Genomic DNA, 24,105 nt, shown 5'->3' on the forward strand with positions numbered 1-24,105 from the left:
CAGATGTAATCAGTGAGATTTAGAAGGCAAAATTGGGAGAAAATCCACCCCACCCCTTAGCTATTTCTTCTGGCCAGCAAGGTTGTGTAGATATGATCTGTTTCTGAAACAATGATCTAGTGTCTAGTCTCTAACTTTGCACATGTTGAGAGGTAACACGGCCAGTTTCCAGATCATAGCTTCCGATCCCTGGATTGCAGCTGCAGCAGTTTGTTCTGAAACCTGGTCATCAGTGGATACCTCCAGGGACCCCACCCTTCCTGACTGCAGAGATAGCAGCTTCCCTGACAGCCACTGTGTTTTATTGCAGAGCTAGTTCCTCCAGATTTTCCAAATGGTTTCCTAAGTACTTATTTCCTTGTATCCTGAAAATTCTTGCTGTGACTTCGGCTTCCTACACTGAATCCTGAATGACATAAGCAGTCATGAGGTATCTGGCATTGACTAAGGGTAGGGATGCACAGCCAATTTAAGTTCTGTCAATAAGTAGTAACATACCTATAAATGGTTGAATTGGCAAATATTATGTGATAGACTATTTACAGCAATGACATACATACATATATGTGGTCGTTGTTATGTGCTGTCAAGTTGCCTGTGAATCATAGTGAACCTCTAGCCTGGGCCAACCTCAGTGTTTCTGACACACCTGTCCTCATTATCCCAGTTACTGTGTCAATCCCCCTCATCCAGGGTCTTTCTCTCCTGCATTTTCCCTCTGCCCTTCCAAGCATGATATGAAAGAATAGCTGCTGAGGTTGCTTAGGTGTAACAAAATACTTCCTGAAATGTCATCTTTGGTTTGGTGATTTGGGACAACTCAGTTAATTAGCTTAATAACATGTTTAGTGCTTTTGTCTGTTTCCTTGTTTATCATGTAATTCTCGAAGTTTTAAAATCTTATACATAGACATAGAAGAAACAAGAATTGTTTTCTATTTTCTTGGAGCAAAAGGATATGCAGTGTAAAAGGAGCAGATACAGATACAATGCTGAGGTTGTCAAGGTTTCTTTCTACCTGCTTCATAAGAGGGAACGGCCCCCATCAGTAATATATACAGTGCTAAAAAAATAGCTACAGGGTCTGACATGCCACCCCACCTGCTTCTGCATCTATTTCTATGAACCCTTGGGTCTAATATTTGTTACAAATTGACTTTACTCACAGTTGTGGATTTTTTTAGGGAGATAGGTTGGGAAGTGGGAATGACACAGGATACGACAGAATGCAAGCCCAGGTTTAGTCCAGCAGTTCCAAGCCAGATTAATAAGGTACAATTCCACAATTAGTTCAGACAGCTTCTCAGTCAACAAGTGAAAGTCTAGGTTCAGTTCAGCAGCACAAATCAACCTCTGGTTTTCTTAATTGTCCGGCAAACTTTCATCTCAGAGCAGTTACTAAAGTTTTCATTCAATTATCCAGCAAGCAAAACATTTAACAGTGGCTCTATCTCCAAAGTTCCTCATGTTCTATTTATATAACATGTATGTATGTTGTATGTTACTTCATAAAATGATACAACCATTCTGGAAGGCAATCTGATGTTTCCTTAAAAAGCTGAACATAAAAAGTCCATATGACCCAGCTATTTCAGTATTTGGAAAATACCCTGAGAAGATTAGAACTGAGACACAAATGGAGATTTGTACATCAGTGTTCATAGCAGCTTAATTCAACATTGCAAGAACATGGAAACAGCCTAAGTGTCCAACCAGAAGTAAATGGATTGAGAAATTATGGTATAGTCACATGACAGAATACTATGCAGCAAGCAGGAGCAATGATTTTGAAAATTACTACATAACTTGGGAGGGACTGGAAAGCATAATGCTAAGTGAACTAACTCAGTTTCATAAGGACAAATACTGTATAAGACCATTATTGTAGAAATAGAAAGATAACCAGTAAAACATGTATGAGGAGCAAAGGGGTGAAGATGGGTAGGGGGGTGATCACAGGATCGCACAATTTGTTGTTTAGAGGGAGAGATGGGTAAAGGAAATAGGAAAGATCCAGTGTGAAAAATCAATGTATACAAACATTGTAAGTAAACCAATATAAAATAAAAATTTTATTAAAAAGAAAGACCTGTGTAGGACATAGATCCACAAAATAAACAACAAAAACTCCTCAGCTGACTCCAAGGCTCCTTTGAACTCCATCTGACTTACATTTTTGCTTTATTGCCTGTCCTCCCACTACACACCCTATACTTCAGCTTCACTGAAATTCTTACCATTGCTCAAACATTCCATGCTCCTTCAGAGATCTCATTTTCATACTGTGCTGTTCCCTCTCCCAGCAATGGCTTTCCCCCTTCCTAACAATCCTTATTTCATCACTTTCTCGTTATATTATTCTCACATTTTTCATCTGGCACATCTGTTATTCCTTGGGCCCTGGCTCAAGTGTCTTCTTTTTCCTAAAGCCTTCCTTACAGCTCTGTACATAGTGCTACCAAGAGGACTATATACACCTCTATTGCAACACTAATAACATTCTTTTGCAAATGGTGGTTTGAGAACCTTACCTACTAGATAGCGAGCACCTAGAATAAAGATGCCTATTCATAACTGACTCTTTCTTAGTACTTGAAACAAGTAGGCAATGAAAAATATATTTCTTAAATAACCAAACAAATAAGCTCACATCCCAGACAAGATACCCATAAAAAAGAAACAATACAAAGCAGCTGAGGAATCATGAGCTTCATATCTTTTTTTTTTTTTTTTTTGAGCTTCATATCTTGATATCCTTCATGGCGTGTAGGGCAATGTCTTGCATAGAAGAGATATTCAGTAAACGTCACATTAAACTCCAAATGAAAAACAGAGAAAGTATGAGCCACGACTACATAAATTTAGGAGAGCTACAAGATCAGATGAATCAACATAAGACCAACAATCCAGCTTGTGACTTCAGATTTGGTCATATTTCTCCTCTTTCTGCTTGACTCAGGGCTGTGAGCTTCTTTGACATCATGCCATCTCTTATTTATTTTTGTCTCCTATATTGTTTCTCTATCACCAGTATTTAGCCAGATACTCTGTTGTTGTTGTTAGGTGCCATATAACAGATCAAAATCTTGCCCAATCTTGCATCATCCTCACAATCTCTGTTGAGTTTAAGGCCATTGTTGTAATCACTATGTCTATCCATTTTGTTAAGTTTCTTCCTCTTTTTTGGCCCTGCACCATTTCAAGCAAAATGCTCAACTCCAAGGACTGGGCCCTCCTGAACACATACAAAGCATGTGAAAAGTCTCCCAAATTAGCTCCCAAAATGTGCATACAGGCATCTCAGCCTTGAGCCTCATGGCTTGGAGTCCCAAAATTCTCAGGCCTGCTGCCAATATTGGCTTCCTACTCCCAGCTGTCTAACAAAGTTCTCAGTCCTGCAATATTGGTTTCTCTCTCACCACCACCCACCCCCAAGGTCTTATCTCATGTTGAGTTTCCAGTTTGGCTCATAGATGTTGCTGCTATAGGTGTAGTTGGATCAGGCAGGGCATCATACATTGTTTTGCTCTCTCTTCAATGATGCCAGAAGATCTGTCTCTGCAGCTAGAGCTGTTCAATTGGTGGGACTAGCCACTTCCCTTGTAAATTGTTGAGACTGGCCAATACCCTTTGTGGAATGGTAGATAGTCAATCCCCTTGTGGATAGGTTAACACACCCCATTCACATATTCCCACCTATCTACCTGTTGTTGTTATGTGCTATCGCGACTCATAGCGACCCTATGTACAACACCCCTAAACTCTGCTCTGTCCTGTGCCAATCACACTATCTCCAACACACCCATCCCGATTACCCCAATCACTGAATCAATCCACCTCATAGAGGGCCTTCCCCTCCTGCACCGTCCCTCCACCCTCCCAAGCATGATGTCCCTCTCCAAGGACCGGTCCCTCCTTACAACATGATCCTTGCCTCCAAGGAGCAGCCCAGTTTAACCCTATCAGGATGAATCTGTTTGTTTTCCTAGCAGTCCATGGTACACTCAATACTCTTCTCCGGCACCACAGCTCAAAGGCATCACCTATCTACCTAGCAAAGTCAAATAACAGCTAGACAAGCCATACTGAAAGATAAACTTCATAAGAACTCTGAGAATAGATCTTATGGAATAGAAATCAAGGTGTTATAGCAGGGCTATGTCCCTTCTGGGGGCTCTAGAGAAGAATCTTTGCCCTTGTTTGGCTTCTATATGCTGTCATAATCTTTAACTTGTGGCCTCATATAACTTCAACTTCTGCAATTGCAACAGGTTCTCTCAGGTTCTCTCTTTGATTACACTGAGACTATCTGGATAATCTAGTATAATATCCCCATTTAATTTAAAGGGAGCTCTGTTGGCCTAGTGGCAAGAAGCTGTGCTGCAGTCCCAAAGATCCTAACTTAAACTACTTTAGCCAAGCCCTTTTTTGTCATGAAAGATAACACAGTAGTAAGTTTTGGGAATTAGAACATGGACATATTTAGGTGGCTGTTGGTTTGTCTACCAGTCACATATCTGAAGACATAAAAAGAAGCAACTGATGTTTGGAGATGTACTTTTCTAGTTGAACCAAAGAGATTAGAACCAGGAAAAGTGGACCAAAGACACATTGAAGTTTGAAGAGAATACAGACACTTGAATATCAGATTAACAATTTTTATTTTATCTTTTTAGAAATTGAACTGCATTGGTGATATGTGAGCAGGAGTTAACAGTGAAAGTAACTCTAGCAAATTTCAGAAGAACTGTATAGATCTGTACCTGAATGTAAAATCCACCAGGCAAAAGGTACACTCTTTTTGTTCACAATGTATCTTCAATGCCTAGAACAGTATCTGACATACATTTTATGTTTTAGTAAATATCTGTGGACTAAACTAATGATAATTCTAGGTATTTTTTAGGTAGATCCAAGTTTTCAACAAGCTATTAGAACTCTCTTAGCTCTATTTTTCCTCTGCAGTGACTTCAAGTAAGTGTGAGAAATAATATGTGACTGCAAGCCACCAGCTACAAGTTTACATTTGAATGATCCAGCAATCCTAATCGAAAGAGAAAGCCTTTTCCCTAATTGTGAAAGTTGTGGAAATGAATCTGAACTATTATCAAATATCCACTTACCAGTCTCTGAGGGTTAGGTAAACAAATGCTGTGACTGTACCCTGAGTCATGGGACCGTAAGTAATGGGGTGAAGTTCAGACCCATTTGATCTGAGAACAGGGGAGATGTACATACCTAAATGGAAATAGGGTGCTACTACTGGAAGAAGGTGGGTGAATGTTAGTCTGGAACAAACAACAGATGTCCACATCAGCCCACCTCAACTCAGAACAGCATTCTTTTCCTGTCTGTACATGTTCATGTCAGTTGGGAGATCTCTGACATCCTAGATGTCCTTTCACCTATCTCAGTTGGTTAATGTCCTCCCCATTCATCCAAACCATGCAGTTAAATAGAACTTCTTTCATAATGACTCCCAATGCATAGTCGTCTCTTGCCCTTGGTTGTTGTTGTGTACCTTGGAGTCCATCTTCCTCCAGTAAAGTGAGTGGTATATTTGAACCTTAGGTCTTTGGGTTGGAAATGCAGCTCCCTTACCACTAGACCACCAGAGCTCTCTAACATTTAGAGTATTTCAAATGTTTCTACAAGGAAGGCAGGTAGTTTGACTGTGCCAGCTGCTGGGAGGGAGAAAATTGGGTAATCTCTTGAGTGACGTACAGCCCCTGAAAACCCTCAGGAGGGTCAGTTATGAATGAGTTCCAACGTGAAGGCGGATAACAACAACAATCATTTCTACAGGGAGCTCTGGTAGGCTAGTCCATAGGTATCGGGAGCTGTTAACCAAAGGCAATGATTCTCTTGATTCTTTCACCGTGAACCTGGGGCGATACTGATCCCCTCCCAAGAGATTTACAGCCTCTGAAACCTGCTGGAAGGTCAGCTATGAGTTGGCTCTGACTCGACGGCAATGAGAGCGAAAGAGAATTGTTTCTACTTTCCGTAGTTAGTTTTTTACACTTTCTATATTTGCAAGTTACGACTTCTTTGTTAAGAGTTGGAACTCCTAGCCTCACTACCCAGCGCCTCATAATCGCCAACGACCGAGGGTACGCTGATGCTCATCTGGGCCACTAGGGTGCGCTCGGTGCCAGGCGGGAGGCCGTGGAGGCGGGAGGCGCTGTGAATGGCTAACGCTGCTGTCAATTGGGCGCAGGCAGGGCTGCCTGGGAGGCCTGTGCGCAGGAGGCGGAGCCTGCATGCATAAAAGGAGCGCGCGGCGCGGGCTGCAGTCGGCGTTCGCAGGGGGAGCCCGAGTACCGGCTGGGAGTGGGTGAGAGGAAGCGAAGAGGAGGGAGGGAAAGAGTACGGAGGTAGGGGTGCGGGGAGGGGCCGTGCCGGGCCCGGCGGCGAGTGTGATCGAGAGCGAGCGCCGGCCGCTGCTGTGCGGGTCGCTTGGCGCTGCCGGCCGCTGCGCTACCTCCGCCCTCGCGGCGCGCTGCCGTCTGCGGGACCCCGAGGCACCCCCGACGCCCCAGACGGGGCCGAGGAGTAGGGACTGAGGTAACCGGTGCTGAAGAAGGAGCGGGGTCCAAGTGGACGAGCCGAAGGCCCCCGGACTTGGAGGTGGGAGGCTGAGGCCCCCCGAGAATGGGCAACCTGGAGAGCTCCGAGGGGGCGCCAGGCGAGCCGTCTTCCGTGCCGCTGCTGTTGCCGCCCGGCAAGATGCCGATGCCCGAGCCCTGTGAGCTGGAGGAGAGGTTCGCCCTGGTGTTGGTGAGTGAGCGGAGACCCGTGCCTTCTCCCTTCTTCCTTCTCCCCAGCCCTGGTCCCGACGCCTCGGCTGGGACTTTTGTGTGGATTCTTTGGTTTGGCCTACTTCTCAGTAGGGGCCCTCGACGGACCCCGGCCTGCGCTGCCTTCCCGGGGAACGCACAGCAGCCGCTGGCACCGGACAGCCCTGGCCGGTGGGGAAAAGGGACGCTCAAGATCAACACTTCAGCCACTGGAAACTTAAGAGGGATCCCCAATCCGGGGAGTGGGGACAGAGCCTTGCTGTTCTCCTCCCGCTCCCTCCCCCTTTACTGCTCTTAACTTCTCCCTTCCCTGTCAGTTCCCCCATCCCCCTAGCCTCGAGTCCCTAGAATTCTCATTTCTAAACTTTCCTGGTGCGGGGGAATTCTCAAGTTTAAGGCTGGCCCATCCCAAGCCTAAGGAAGGGTGAGCGCCCCTGATGTTAACATGGAGGCTTCCCAGGGAGTGAGTCCTACTCCCAGCCCAGACCAGATGTTTGAGATGGGGAGGGGGCTGGCAGCTCTTGAAGGGGATGGAATAAAGCGTGATGCCATTCCGCTTATTTTCAGAATAAAGCCCGCAGGCGTCTTGCTAACTTGCAGTGGATTAGCTCTATGGGTTGAACATGTGGATAAGCCATTTGACTAGTTTTTATTTTTCCAATTGAAGCAACACACAAACCATCCCGCCTTCTCCTTCCCTCCTCCCCTTTTCTTGTTACATTCTAATGGCTGGTTTGTGGGGATTTTGCCTGTTCTTTTTAAGTGTTAATGTAATTCTTATGTAGGTGGGTTTTTAGAGCTGACTCTGGGATTTTTTTTTTGGTATGAATATTGGACGTGGATGACAGTGGCTCTGTGAAAGGATCTGAGTTGCTATCCCTTGAATAGAGCCAGAGAATATGTTGGAGCTGAAAATGAAATTTTGGAGAAACATGGAAGGTGAACCAGTTGATGGAACATTTGTTAACATAAATAAACCTTTGAAAAATTGGAACTGAAATAGTTACCAGTTCCCTTGATAACTCTCTAAGAGGCAGTATTAATGCTGATGTTATTGTTGGTATGGCCTGAGGGCCAACTTTGCCTTTGCTTGTAAGAGGGATAAGTTGTGGACTTAGCAGCCTTATAGGATTTCATCTGTCTTGGAATAGAGAGATTAGATCTGTTGGCAACAGGGGTGCTGTCTAGAGAGCCTAGCCTCTCCAGTGGTGTGGAGCCTGACATCAGTCCTCTGGCACTAGAGCCAGCTCAGGGAGGGCCCATGACATTTCAAGGGGAAATGGTGCTGCTGGCACCTCTCTGCTGGCCAGCTAGGCAGAGGGGTAGAGGATCTAGCCTACACATCCTGAGGCCTTCTGCATTTTCCCAGCCTCCTTAGGGGGATGGGGTGAGTCAGTGATTACTAATGTTCTGTGGCCATCTCAGAAGCTAAGGAGAAGCTGGGGACTGGGTGCCCTTGAGAACAAGAGCTCAACTGTTCAGAAAAAGAGTGGGAGGGAATCTACACTCCAGTGGGGGCATGATATGACAACCCCCGAGCAAATTGGTATGAGTTAGCCCCAGAAATTGGAAAGAAATGGATGGTCTGAGGTGGGCTGGGTGAGTAGGCTGGCTTAGGTAGAGGTCTGTTGAGAGAGCTGTGAGCCAATGTTCATCATTCCCTCATAGGAGCTTGGTTGACCAGTTTGTTTAGTTGACAAATTGATGCTTTAATAGCCTCAAAACTCATGTGATGTCCTGGTTCACAACCAGAGATCCCAAATCAAGATTGGACCACCCACTTATAAGCCTTCCTTTCTGTATAAAGTTTTGATTTGTTTCCTCGTGGCTTTTGTTTTGATCTTGCTTCTCTGTGCCAGAGTTGCTGCCGATGGGGGTTAGAACAGGGCAGGCCAGGGCTAGTTAGCTGTCTCAGGCAGAGGAGGAGGGGATTTTTACCTCAAACATCCAACACAGAGAAATCATGCTTGCTTAGGGCTTTGAGTTCTCTGGGTGCTCTTAAAGAATCTGTATTCTATTATTGCTCTTGATAGAAACCCTCTGGACTGTCCCTCTCGAGCAGTACTCGCTGTGAGTTGAGTGGTTGGCCCTGGAATAGCTCAGGTGTATTTCCTGACAGGAGAAGCATTGCGTAGTAAATCAAGGAAGGGCTATTTAGTAAAATGTCTCAACCTCTCTGTGTTTAGATTTCCTCATCTGTAAAATAGGGCTGATAATACCCATTTTGATGGGATTGTGAGAATTAGATGAGCTCATTAACTATTGTTGTTAGGAGCTATCGAGTTGACTATTTAATATAAATTAGCTTCTTTTTTCCGTGATGTGAAATACTCAGGGAAGGAGCTCTTGTCTCATCTTTTCCTGCCCCGCTTTCTTGGCTTCACTGTGATGTGTTTGTTATTGTTATTTGTTGCCATTTAGCTGGCTCCAGTTCACGATGACTGTGTATAACAGAACGAAACCTTGACCAGTCCTGCACTATCCTCACAAGGTCTGTGTTGCTTAAATCCATTGTTGCCATCATTGTCAGCTCATCTCATTGAAGGCCCTCCTGTTTTTTGCTGATCCTCTACTTTCCAAGCATGATGTCCTTCTCTAGGGACAGCATGCTGTTTAGTATATCGTCCTGGTGATCTGTATGTCAAATACTGGCTTTTTCTCTAGGAGCAAATTTCTTAATCTCTGAGTTCCAGGTTCCTTTTCTTATAACTCATTCACTCACTGTCATATGACCCTCCCTTCGGTGTCTAAAGTTGGAAATCTTAACTGGAGGACACTGCCCATCTTTCTGCCTTGGGGGCCATTGGTCTATTCCGACTACCTTTTGCTTAATAGAGCAACATGCTATGCACTAGAGTTCCTCCCTTTGTTACAAAGGTGATAATAGTTTGCCGTTTAAATTGTTACATGGATTTACATGAAATTGAGAGACATGTGTTCAGTTAGCAGAGATTGGCATACACTCAGTTCTCAATCAGAGGTAATTTGTACGTTTGCTCCTCTCAGTGGTGGCTCGCATCTGAGATTCCCTTGTATTCCCAAAAAGAAAATTTAAATAAAAAAATCTGATAAAGCCAGTTACCTCATTCTCCCTACTAGGCTTGAGGATATGTCTGCTATCTTCAAGGAGGGCTTCCCCAGCCCCATTATAACTTTGGAAACTCCCCTGAAAAATACCATGGCTGGGGAAGTGTGTCAGTGCTGAGTCAAGACCACAGGCTCCCAACTTTTTAATGCAGGTGTAGGATCTGGACTATAGGCCTGTCAGCTAGAGGTCTCAGATTTTGAGGTGATTTGTCCAGGACACTGGTCCCAAGAATCCTGACTCTACTCCATGGGTTCTTAGCTCAGTGCCCTAATTAGGATTTCTCTGTAGTTTGATGTGTGATGCAAAGGAGTCCCAAGTATGCTGAGATGTTGATCCCCCTCATCACTGGGCATAACTGAGGTCTCCTCTGACTAGGTCCGAGGAGCCAGGGCAGCGCTGTTATTAAGTGCTTACTGCTAACAGAAAGGACAGTAGTTTGAATGCACTTGATGCTTAATGGGAGAAACATAATAATCTACCTTTGTAAGGATTACAGCCTTGGATGCCCTATGAGGATAGGTCTTTTCTGTCCTGTAGGGTTGCTGTGAGTCAGAATTGACTTGATGACACACAACAGCAACATGTATAAATAGTGTTATTTTCTAGGTGGGCCCCAATGTGGAAAAGGTTGTGAAACTACAATTATGTAGGTTTTGGTCCCAACTAGACTACGACTCCATGCTGTTTCTCAGAAGTTAATATTTTGGCTGGTACTGGCCTTCCTTTAGAATCCCTGGTGGCATAGTGTATAAGGTATCAGGCTGCTCACCAAAAGGTCATTGCTTCAAATCCATGAGCAGCTCTGCAGGAGAAAGATCAGAAATCTCTTCCCATAAAGATTAACAGCCTCAGAAAACCTGATGAAGCGTGGCTGTGAGTTGGAACCAACTTGATTGCTGTGGATTAGGTTTTTCTGTAGAGAGTGAGGAAAAGCAGGGGATTCTGAGAGCTCTGAAAAGACAGATGTCTGCCTTTGGTGTGTGTACCTCTGATATTTCTCTCCAGATTTGAAACTTAAGATTTGAGTCTGAATGTTTTAATACCTGGAGAAGTCTTGGATATCTCTTAGGATGGCAGCTTCCTGGGAGAGAAGGTGGGGTTATGTGACAGGGGCTGTCTCTAATGTGGTTCCTCCTCTCACATTTCCTTGGTGATGACTGACAACTGAGATTTGCACTAACTGTAGTGTTGATGTAGGCATTAAACTAGGCTGTGTGATAGTTGTCTAAGAGGTTTTGAGGGGCCTCCTTTGAGATAGGGGCTGGGAAAAGCTGGAACTGAATATCAGATTCCAAATCACCATGGTGGAAATTTTTTTCCCAGATCTGGAGATTGTGATGAATTAGTTCAGGCTGCAAAGGACTTAGGGCAGGGAAAAGGCTCTTGATAGCAGCTGGTCAAAGGAGAAGCCCTCTTCTTGTTCAGCAACCTCACCAAGAAGACACTATTCCGTATGTTGTTGTTGTTATTGACTGCCGCCGAGTCGAGCACAACTCATAGTGACCCTATGAACACAAGGCCTGAAGCCTTTCTGTAACTATTATAATTTATTAAAGTTCATAGAGTTTACAGAGGCATGTTGCTGTTGATGTTATGTGTTGTCGAGTCACCTGCGACTCATAGCAACCCTATGTACAACAGTCCTAAACCCTGCTCTATCCTTTGCCAGTCTTATTGTCCTGACACACCTATCCCCATTACACCTGTCACTGAAGCAATCCATCTCATCAAGGGTCTTCTCTTGCACTGTCTCTCCACCCTCCCAAGCATAATGTCCCTCTTCAGGGACTAGCATTCCCTCCTTGCAACTTGTCCAAAGTATGTCAGATGAAGCTTCAGAATCTTTGCCTCCAAGGAGCAGCCTGGTTTCACCCTCTCTGGGATGAACCTGTTCGTTCTCTTAGCAGTCCATGGTATATTCAATACTCTTCTCTAACACCATAGTTTAAAGGCTCAATTCTCCTTTTATCATCCCTAATCCTTGTCCAGCTCCCTGATGCATAGCAAGTGATTGCAAAGACCATGGCCTGTATCAGGTGTACCTTAGTCTGCAGACTGACATCATTGCTTTTCAGTACTTTGAAGAGGTCTTTGACAGCAGACTTTCCCATCGCAATACGTCTTTTAATTTCCTGGCTGCTGGTGCTACGAGTGTTGATTGTGGAGCCAAGCAAACTAAAGCTGTTTAAGCTGTTTACAATCTAAGTCTCTTTATCCATCATGATGCTGCCAGTCGGCTCAGTGGTGAGAATCTTTGTCTTCTTGATATTGAGCTTCAATACAATTGAAGGCTGCAGTCCTTGACCTTCTGCAGCAAGCGCTTCAAGTCCTCCAGGGTTGTGTCATCTTATAACACATCCAGAGGCATGTTGTTGTTGTTAAGTGTCTTTGAGTCATGGATGACTCATAGCGACCCTATGAACAAAAGATCTGAACACTTGTATAGCTTTCATCATTTCTCCAAGTTCATAGAGTTTCTGGAGGCAAGCTATTTTGGAAGTGGATGCCACTCTTGCCACATTAGTGTCTCAATGGGATGTTATTTCTTTGTCTTTCTTGTCCCACCCGGACTTGGGGATGTGTGGGAAAAATGGGACTGAGAGTGTAGATTCTTGTCATTTGGAAATGTTTTCTGAGAGACAGACCCAAGTTTTTAATTTTTTTCCCTTCTTAAAGTAATATTTATTCTCTAAAATAAATGTGGCAACTTAGCAAAATTGACAAAACCCATGCATATTTTCTCTAGTTTCTTTACCAAATACAGCCAGTGTATTTTTAAACTGTGGGGGTTTCCCCTCTGCATGGGTTTCATACAGTTTTGGAATAAAATGTGTATCTAAATTTTTTCTGTTTTCCCAGGCTCTTTGTGAGCATTTTTAAATGCTGTACCTTGGTTTGTAAGTGACCGCTGTACATTGGTTTGTAAGTGACCGCACCATTGTTTACTTAACCATCTCTTTATTATTGTACATTTATGTTGTTTACTTTAAACAAAGCTATAATGGCTATTGGTGTACAAAGCTTTTTCAATATTTAGGTTTTTTAAAAGACAGAACCCAAGATGGGACTTAAAGAGATGTTCTAAAACCTATTTCCAAAAGACTTTTTAAAAATGGAGTCATGCATATAAGTATGCTCAAAGGGAGGAAGATTGAAAAAACTTTCTTCCTGTTTATAAAAAGAATAACATGTTTATTAAGCACATTTAGAAGTGTCCGAAAAGTATAAGGAGAATTAAAATCACCTATAATTTTACCATCATCTATTAACATTTTTATACACATGTATATATTTTTACAATTAGGATTTATACAATTTTTTAAACTTGTATTTTATTTATGATTTTAGTTGCTTTCTTATTTAAGTATTCTATAGTGTCATAATTTTGTATCTGAATTTAAAAAAATTCCTCAAACTCAATTACTGTCAAGTTGGAATCAATCCATAGCTGACCCTCCTGTGGGTTTTCAGAGGCTGTAAATCCCGCAGGAGTAGATTGCCAGTCTTTCTCTTGTGAAGCAGCTGATGGATTCAAACTGCCCACCTTTGGGTTGGCGGTACCTCCCTTATGCCTGCATGTTATTGTTGTTGTTAGGTACTATCAAGTTGACTTCAACTCATAGCAACCCTATGAATAACAGGTCTAAGTTCTACCCTGCCCTACATTCCTGATATGCTCGAGCCCATTCCTATAGTCATTGTGTCAATCCATCTTGTTGAGGGTCTTCCTTTGTAATTGATTTTATGTACCATCGAGTCAACTACAACTCATAGTAACCCTGTGAACGACAGGTCTGAATTTTGCCCTATCCTATGCCATCGTCACCATCCTTGATATGCTCGAGCCTATTGCTACAGTCACTATGTCAATCCATCTTGTTGAGGGTCTTCCTTTGTTGTTGATCTTATGTACCATCGAGTTGACTATAGCTCATTGCGACCCTCTGAAAAACAGCTCTGAACCTTGACCAATCCTGAGCTAGCCTCACTGTTTATGACATACCTGATCCTGTTGCTACAGCCACTGGGTCAATCCATCTCATCCAGGGTCTTCCTCCACTGTTCTCTATACTCCCAAGGATGTTGTCGTTCTCCAAGGACTGGCCCTTCCTGACATAGTATACCATAATATAGATTTAGTATACATTGTTGTTAAGTGACGTCGAGTCGCCGGAGACTCATATGACCCTATGAAGGAGAGTCCTCAATGCTTGGGTGTCTCTCATCCTCTCTCCAGGTTTATAGGGTTTCTGGAAGCAAGCTATTACAGAAGTGGATGCAGCTCCTACTTCCAAGCTTGTTTTAATCAGGAAGCTCCACCCCACTCTCTGTCCACATTGGGTAACCAACCACTAAGTGTCACAGTGTCCAGCCTCACAGCAACCACAAGTGACCGCTGTGCGGCAACTTGTTCACCAAGGCTATACTACCTAGAGGAATGTCTGAACAAAAACAATGAAAGACAGGCCCAAGGGCCACGGATTAAAAGTCACCCACCTTTGGCTTGGTAGCATCACTTTCTGTCCTCTGGGCCAGCTGATCTCTCTCTCTATGTTGATATTATTGTTGTTAAGTGCCGTCAAGTCACAGGCAACTCATAGTGACCCTATGAAGGTAAACATTATTACTGTTTTATCTTGCATTTTCCATTAATTTATTTTGGTATTATGTGTTTACATTCCATGTTGTGCTACTAACTAAAAGTTCAGGGGGTTGAATCTACCAGCTGCTTCCAAGGAAAAAATTTACAGCCTGAGAAACCTGATGGAGGGTCACCATTGAGTTGATTCTGACTTATGGCCTCAGAAACCCAGTGGCAGTTCACTGTGAGTCAGCTCAGTCTCAGGGAGGTTAAAAAGAAACTGTGATGAACATTTTGTACATTAATATTTGTGTGCCTTTCTGATTACTGGAAATGGAATTACTGGATCAAAAGTTATGTGCTTTTATATTTTTTTAATTGCAATTTGAGTGAAAGTTTACAAACTTACTGTATTTTTGATTCATTTATGAACATTTTGTTTTATAACATCAATTACAGTGCACACAGTGTCTGATCATCCATTTGTTCTATATTGTCTTTCCCTTGACCTATCGTCTAAGTCTTTATTATCTATTAATTCATTTTCTGTTCCCCTTTGCCTCCTTTGTTACCACACTAGAATGATTCTCTCTGTATGTAAACCCTTCTTTGACTTTTTCTAACAGTCTTCTTAAATAGTTTTGACCTTTTGTGACTGACCTATTTCACTCATTGGTGTTCTCTAGACATATTCATGTAATGTAGTGTTTCACTAATTCTTTCTTGTGCTACATTAAGTGTTGCATTGTTTCTCAATGTAACATTGTTTCTTATTCCTCAGGTTTCTCACCTTGATACCAATTGGATTTTCCATTGATAGTGCTCTTTGTAAAGTTACCATCACAGAGTACTTGAAACATTGGCCAACTTGATTAATGAGAAGTGCTATCTTGTTTGACTTTACAGTCTTTGAACATTTTATTTTATCATAAATGTTTTGGCTGGTTTTTGTTTGTGTCCTTTATCCTGTGTAGGCAACTTACTGTATTTGCATGTGCCTGTGTCATAAATAGACATTTCCTACATTTCTTTCACTATAAAATCGTTTTCACATGTAATAGAGTATATGTAACAATTTTACAAGGTTAAAATAATATTAAAATAAACACCCGGTTATTCACACTGGAGTACTCAGAGTTTCTTCCTCCCTGCCACATTGTTTGGGATGAAAAGCCTTTTAGTTCAGGACACGTTGGGCCTGTGCTCTGCAGCAGGGACAGTCCAGGTGGCAGCCACACCAGTTCTTCAGAGCTCTGTCTCTGGGGAAATAGCCGCTGCAGCTGGTGAGAACAGGAACTAGTCTTGGTGGAAATAGCTAATCTTTTCAATGAAGTGAAAAAAAGAAGCCATGATGAAGAGGAAATGAGACCACAAGTTTGCCGTGGTCCCTGATATTGCCTGGGCAGTCTGGCACAGCCAGGGCAGCCTTTTGGCTCTGTGGTCAAGACAGAGTATCTGCCTTAGAACTGGCCTGCTTGTGTAGGCCCTGGAGGCAGAAGTGCCAGCAGCGTGATGGCACAGTATCACCTGGTCAGCCAGACTGGTGACCTCCGTTTTGGGGAACCATTTTCTCCCAAGTCTGAGCTGAGCTGAAGTAATGCCAGGGAAAGGGCAAGGATTCATTCCAGTTCAAGGAAGTACTTCAGAGGAGGTACTTTTTAAAAAAAGATAAGAGAAGGAATTATCTCCACACAGCCTCTTCTTCTCCTGTGTATTCCAGGGCTTCTTCCTTGTTTGAATGGCAGTTATAGATGAGAACTTGAGGGTCTAATGGCTGTCATCTATGAAAAAGAGAAGTGGATTCTAGAATACAGCTTAACCAGACAGCCAAAAATCCCATATCCTGTCTTTCTCTTGTTTCCTTCTGCAAAGCCACATCTTTGTGTCTCGTTTTCCTTTCACATGAGAGTGAAACCACTCCCCCAAGAAAGGTGTAGATGGGTGTGATGCTGCCTTCCTGTCTCTGAGATCCTCTTGTGGTCCTTGCTCCCCTGCTTACTGTTTCTTCTTTTAGAAGAAATTTCTTTTATCCTCTTCTTCCCAGACTCACTTTTTTGTCTCCCATCACCTCATAGCAAAGTGGAAGATTAAGATTTTGTATGTTGGGTAGCTAAGGACTAGTTTGGGTTTTGGTGGGTTTTTTTGAGCCATTTCTTCCTTATTCCCAGCTTTATGAGTACACACATGCACACATATTGTTGTGTCATCAAGTCAGAAATGACCCATAGCTGACCTTCCACCCAGTTTTCAGAGGCAGTAAATTGGCATGGGAAGATACTGCGCATCTTTCTCTTATGGAACAGCTGGTGGATTTGAACTGTATGTCTTTGGGATTGTAGAGCAGCTTCTTAACACTAGACCATCAGACACACACACACACACACACACACACACACACACACACACACTTACTTTTTCTTAATTTATCAAATACTTTGAAGTGCTTGAAATGTATTTTAAGTAAAGTTAGGAACCAAGAGGGACTTACAGATTATTTCTATATGGTAGATTTTGACAATAGAGGATACTAGATTGTTGTATGCTGGTAATGGTTCAAGTCTTATTTCTTCTTCACACTCTCTTTTTTTTTTAAAATTGAGACCAGTGATCTTGCCTCTAGGTTCTAGTACATTTTTTCAGGGAAAGTATGACTCTGTGCTTCTCATACATGCTAATTTCTAGTCAAATCTGGAATGAAGAATGTCATAGTCCTCTCCCTATTTACCCAACTCTTCTTGAAGGGCTTCTAATGTTCAGGTACCTTTAGAAAATTTTCTATAAACCCTAAAACAACAGCAAGTCTCTTCTGAGAGAAGGCAGCGGATTTTGAGACTGTCATTGATCTAGGTTGGTTTGAGAGAAAGAGCATTGGTTTTGGAATTAGAAAATTTGATTTTCCCTCATGCAACACAACACAATGCAATGCAGCTTTTCAGCCTTCATAGTTGAATAACACTGGACAAAGCCTATACTTTTCTGAACTTATGGCGTTTTGAGGAGGCTTAAAGTAAGTAATAATGAAAACATTTTGTAAACAACTGGAACAGTACATCAACAAAGTATTGCCTTCCTCATGGTCTCTGCGATTTTGAATGTCTGCCACTACATACTGAGATGATAGTGCTGTATAATTTTAAATGGTAGCATTTTCTGTATGCAGTAGGCTAAAATATTTTGATCAACTGTTTAATTTTTGGATTTTATTTTTTAAGTTGTATAATTTAGTTTCTTGCAAAGTAAAAATGTAATATAAAAGAAAAGAAAAACAAACCAGAGAATTGCCATATGTGCAGGCTGGGTTTAAAAGAGGCTGTGGTACTAGGGATATTATAGCTAATGTTAGATGGATCTTGGCTGGAAGCAGAGAATATCAGCAGGATGTCTATCTGTATTTCATGGACTATGCAAAGGCATTTGACTGTGTGGACCATGAAAAACTGTGGCTAGCACTGAGAAGAATAGGAATCCCAGAACACTTAATTGTGCTCATGTGAAGTCTATACTTAGACCAGGAAGCTGTCACCCAAATGGAACAAGGAAACACTGTATGGTTTAAAATAAGAAAAGGTGTGCATGAGGGGTATGTCCTTTCTCCATATTTATTCAGTCTGTATGCTGAGCAAATAATTTGTGAAGGCAGACTCTGTGGTGAGAAATGTGGCATTTGGATCAGAGGAAGAGTTATCTATAGCCTGAGTTACGCAGATAACACAACCTTGCTTGCTGAAAGTGAAGAGGAATTGAAGTGTTTCTTGTGGAAGATCAAAGACTACAGCTTTCAACATAGATAGCATCTTAACATCAGGAAGACAAAAGTTCATACCACTGAGCCAGTGGGAAACATCATGATAGATGGAGAAAGTATTGGAAATTGTTAGTGATTTTGCCTTGCTTGATTCCACCATCAACACCTCTGGTACAGCAGTCAGGAGATAAGGAGACATATTGCTTTGGGCAAGTCCACTGTCAGGCATCTCTCCAAAATAATGAAAAGCAATAATGTCAGTTTGAAGACTAAGGTGTGCCTGATTCACACCATGGTCTTTTCCATTTCTTGCTATGCTTCTGAAAGCTAGACAATGAATAAGGATGACAGAAAAAAAGTATGATAACACAATTACAAAATAGGCAAAAAACGTGGAAAGACTTTTCACACAAGAAGATACTGAGATGGCCAACAGATAACATGAAGTGATGCTCAAAATCACTGGCAATCAAATCAAAACCACAATGAGCTACCCTAGTAGCGGTGGCAAAATTTAACAGGACAGCTCTCTGATGCATAGCAAGTGATTGCAAAGACCATGGCCTTAGTCTCCAGACTGACATCATTGCTTTTCAGTACTTTGAAGAGGTCTCTAACGGCAGCCTTTCCCATTGCAATACATCTTTTCATTTCCTGGCTGCTGGTGCCAATGAGTGTTGACTGTGGAGCCAAGCAAACTGAAGCTGTTAACAATAGGGTGGAGGAACAGTGCAGGAGAGGAAGACCCTCTATGAGATGGATTGCTTCAGCAACTCCATGGCACATAACAACAACAACATGAGTTAAGAGCCTTGGTGATGACGATGGAAGAAGTTCAGTTTGCTCTGAAAGAATTAATTTTTTTTTAAAGGCCCAGGAATTGACAGCATTCCAATTGACATATTTCAACAAACAAATGCTGGCCTGGAAGTGCTAAGTTGTGTCAAGAAATCTGGAGGACAACCACTCAGCCAGCTGACTGTAAGAGATCTATATTTGTTCCTATTCCAAAGAAAGGTAACCCAACAGAGTGTGGAAATTGTTGAACAATATCACTGATACCACATGCAAGCAAGATTCTGCTGAAGATTATCCAAAAACAACTGGAGCAGCACATCAGCAGAGAATTGCCAAAAGTGCAGGCTGGATTTAGAAGAGGCCGTGGTACTAGGGATATTGTAGCTAATGTCAGATGGATCTTGGCTCAAAGCAGGGAGTGTCAGAGGAATGTCTTCTGTGTTTCATTGACTGTACAAAGGCATTTGACTATGTGGATCACAACAAACTATGGCTGACTCTGAGAAGAATGGGAATCCCAGAACACTTAGTTGCGCTTATGCAAAGATTCTTACCACTGGGTTGATTGAAAACATCATGATGGATGGTGAAGAGATTGATATTGCAAACAAGTTTAGTTTTCTTGGCTCCACAATCAACACTCTTGGCACAAGCAGCCAGAAAATGAAAGGGCGTATTGCGTTGGGAAAGTCTCCTATTAGAGACCTCTCCAAAGTATTGAAGAACAGTTATGTCAGTCTGGAGACTAAGGTACACCTGATACAGGCCATGGTCTTTGCAATCACTTGCTATGCATCAGAGAGCTGTACAAAGACTAGGGATGATAAAAGGAGAATTAATGCCTTTGAGCTGTGGTGCTGGAGAAAAGTATTGAATATACCATGGACTGCTAAGAGAACAACATGTTTGTCCTGGAGACGGTGAAACCAGACTACCCCTAGGAGGCAAGGATTCTGAGGCTTTGTCTGACATACGTTGGACTTGTTGCAAGGAGGGACCGTCAGTCCTTAAAGACAGACATCATGTTTAGGAGGGTGGAGGGACAGCCCAGGAGAGGAAGACCCTCGATGAGATGGATTGCTTCAGTGACTGGGGTAATGGGGGTAGGTGTGTCAGAGACAATGAGATTGGCACAGAATAGAGCGGGGTTTAGGGCTGTTGTACAAAGGGTCACTATGAGTCACAGGCAACTCAGTGGCACATACCAACAACAACATACTTGGATCATGAGGCAATTGTCAGAACAGAGCAAAGAAACACAATAGAATGGATTGAGAAATTATAGTATATTGACACCATGGAATCTATACAGCACACAGTAGCAATGATTTTGTAAATTACTATCTAACTTGGGAGGGACTGGAGAGCGTTATGCTAAGTGAACTAACTCAGTTCCATAAGGACAATTATTGTATAGTTTTATTTAATTGTTGGAGGAGCAGAGGAGTGAGAATGTGCAGAGGAGTGCTCATAGGGTCGCACGATTTGATGAGTAGAGGGAAGGGTGGGTAAAGGAAATGGGAATAATCCAGGATAAAAAAATCAATGTATATGAACTTTTTAAGTAAACTAGAATAAAATAAAAAATGTATTTAAAAAGTTGAGCCTGAGGACCAGGGATATTAAGTGTCTGTAGTGTTTGACCCAGTCATACACATTAAGAAATTATACTGTCCAAGAGGGCATGAAGGAATTAAGAAAGATCCAATGGGGCCTTGAAAAGATGGGGTAATATTCGACATAAAATAATGATGGTTAATTTTGTAAAGCACAGTGTATGGGAATGAGCAAAGGAAACAATGTGAATGAAGGAATGAGTGAAGTATAATGTACATAAATGAAACACAGTGTATGTGAATTTTGAATGCAAACCAAGAAAAAATTTACAAAAGGAAAAAAAATTATTGTGTCTAAAATATTGATAGCACCCTTGTTGAGAATCACCTTACGCTTTTCTAATACTTCTCTAGCCCTGTGTTCCAGTTGAGGATGAAGTTGCAACAGCAGTAAAAGTGAAGGAAGAACCATTGTTTGTAGTGCTTTCTTGATTTTCCTATTTATTATAATACTCTCAGTCAAAAGGTAGACTTCTTTTCATTAGGTCTATCTTTATTGTTGTTAGGTGCTAAATTGGCTGTAGAGACCAAACCTGTGAACAACAGATGGAAACCTTGCCCTATTTTGTGCCATCCTCACAGTCTCCACTGTGCTTATTTATACAGTCACTGAGTCAGTTCAACTCACTGAAATCTTCTCTTCTGCTGACTCTACCTTTCCCAACATAATGTCTTTTTCCAAGGACTGGTCCCTTCTGGTAAGATGCCCAAAAATTGTGAGATGCAGTCTCGCCATTCTTGCCTCTAAGGAGTACCCTGATTGCACTTCCTCCAAGGCAGCTTTGTTTATTCTTTTGGGAGTCTATGGAGTATTCATCATTCTTCTTCAGCACTGCAGTTCAAAGGCATAAATTCTTTGGTCTTCCTTATTCATGGTCTAACTTTCACATAGATATAAAGCAATTGAAAATACCATGACTTGGATCAGACTCACCTTAGTTTTTAAGCTGACACTCTTCCCCTTTACAGGATCCTAGACAACAGATTTGCCCAACATGCACCTTTTAAAAATATCTTGATTGCTGCTATCATGAACTTGTGGATCCAAGTAAAATTAATTATTGACAATTTTCAGGCTTTTCTCCATTTAACTAGATGTTGCCTATTCACCTACTAGTGAGACTTTTTTTTCTTGCTGTGGTGTTGCATTCTGAAAGCTGTCTTCTTCAGTAAGTGCTTCAAGTCTCACTTTCCTCATGCAAGGTTGTGCCGTCTGCATAGTGCAGATTGTTGATGAGTTTTCCCCCAATTCTGATGCCATGTTCTTCTTCATATAAAACAGCTTTTCAAATTATTTGTTCACCATACATATTGAATAGATATTGAGAAAGGTTACAACCCTGACCCTCCACCTTTTCCCTGTTGTGATGTCTTTTTCCGAGGGTTGGTGCCTCTTGACAAGAAACCCAAAAGTTCTAAGATGCATTCTCACCATTCTTGCTCTAAGGAGCACCCTGGTTGTACTTCCATGATTCTAAATCATGCAGTGTCCCCTTGTTCTGTTTGAATGACTCCTTTGTCCATGTATAACTTTCTTTTTATTATTAATTTCAATGAAAATTTACATTGGCTGGATTTCCATCCAACCCTCCCCCCCTCATGTACAGCTTTCTTATGAGCACAAGTAAGTGTTCTTAAATTCCCTCTTTTCTATAAGAATCATATCCATAATATTATCACCCACACAATTGAATGTTTTTGTTATCACAGATAACAGATAACAGATGGTTATCTGTGCCAAGAAATTTGTGATGAGTATTTGTGGTTTCTGGTCCAAGAATTAGGAAGACAGCTATCTGACCAGTTGACTAGAAGGGATTTTTATTTGTACCTATTCTAAAGAAAAATCCAGTAGACTGTGGAAATTGTCAGTATTGTACATAATCCATTTACCTATTTGTCAATTAAAACAGACATGGGGGGGGGGAAGAAGAACGAACTGGGTATGAGAGTGGAGAAAACAGTGCAACAATGAATGAATGAAAACCCAAAATCTCTGTAAATGTTCATTAAAACTAATAAAATTTAATAATAAAAAAAAAAGAAGGAAGCTGGAAGGAGAAAGAGCACCAATGAGGGCAATAACTGGCCACAGCTCTCCCTGTGCTGAGCTTGGCACTAGTTTTCACAGTAGAAAGAATCCTAAGGGAAATTCTTGCCCTGAGGCTGTATTTTAAATTCTTTAAATGTAGGCATGATTCTGGTCCCTCAGTTAGGCAAGTTGTATATTTTTAGCCCCTTTCATTTCCAGGCCAAAGAAAGCTGTGCTTTCAGCTTTTAGCACAGCTGTAGCAGGCAGAGTCAGCAAAGAGAATAAACCTGAACTCTGAGCTTTACTATGGCTGAACTTTTCAAAGTCAAGTCTATTCAGTAGCTCTGATCCCTATGGAAGCCAATTTTCCTAGATTGTTTTTTTTTCCCTAGAAGTTAAGGATCACTGATAATATTTAAAGGAGTTCTGGTGGTTTAGTCCGCAGGGAGTTGTACTGCTAACCCAAAGGTGATATCTCTCTGGAAGTTCAAATCCAACAAGTGGCACCAAGGGAAAAAGATGAGCAGTTTTATCCCATCCAATTAACAGCCTCAGAAACCCAGTGGACAGTCAGCTAGGAGTTGGTTCTGACTTGACAGCAGTGAGAGAAAGAACATTTTTTTTATTATTAAATTTTATTAGTTTTAATGAACATTTACAGAGATTTTGGGTTTTCATTCATTGATTGTTGCACTGGAGAAAGAACATTTATTGAATGTCAGTTGTATGCCAGACATCATGCAAAGCATTACTTCATTTAATCTTTATACGGTAGCTATTATTGTTTATTATATCCATCTTACAGATAAAGTAATTGAAGCACAAAGAGTTTAAAAACTCACTTAGGTGATGGAATCATTATTTAAATCCAAATTATTTGACTCTACAACCCACAGACAGTCTCTTCTTTCTTGCCTCTAGCACTGCTTTGGAGAGGATTGTGAATATAGGAAATATTCCAGGATAAATTTTCCTTTGCTAAAAGATGTGGTAGAAAGATTTGATTTTGAATTCCACTCATGGTTGTTGGATGTGCTATATAAGATTTTTTTTAGCAAGTTATAATGAAGCGTTTTATTTCCCCCCTTTTTTATTAATTTTAATAGACATTTACAGAGGTTAAGGATTTCCATTCATTCATTGCCGCACTTTTCTCCCTGCCCACCCCTCTCTATGAGTTCGCTCCCCTCTCCGAAAAGAAAAAGAGAAAAAAATTCCTTCATTAATATACAATTTCCCCATTCCTTCCCCCCTACCCCCACCCCGAGTACACTTCTCTATGCAACCTTAATTCTGGATTCCTGTGCTAACCATAATACTCAATCATATATCACCTCTAATCTATTCTTTCCCTCATCTGTTTCAATACAATATACATAATTTATCCAGTTTTTTTCTGTCATACCCCAACTCTGATGTCAGACCCATTCTACAACAGTGGCAC

The 24,105-nt window shown here is 41.8% G+C and overlaps 1 protein-coding gene across 1 annotated transcript in view; it reads left to right on the forward strand.

Annotated features, from left to right (window-relative positions):
- Positions 1 to 6,654: 6,654 nt before the first annotated feature.
- Positions 6,655 to 24,105, forward strand: part of FMNL3 (formin-like 3) — a 76,505-nt gene continuing 59,054 nt past the window's right edge. The window contains exon 1 of the mRNA XM_006900257.1: positions 6,655 to 6,780. Coding sequence (XP_006900319.1) covers positions 6,655 to 6,780 — 126 coding nt within the window. The remainder of the gene's footprint in view (positions 6,781 to 24,105) is intronic.

Source organism: Elephantulus edwardii, unplaced genomic scaffold (genome assembly GCF_000299155.1).
Source record: "Elephantulus edwardii isolate Elephantulus edwardi_28Jun2011 unplaced genomic scaffold, EleEdw1.0 scaffold00278, whole genome shotgun sequence".
Lineage (NCBI taxonomy): Eukaryota > Metazoa > Chordata > Mammalia > Macroscelidea > Macroscelididae > Elephantulus > Elephantulus edwardii.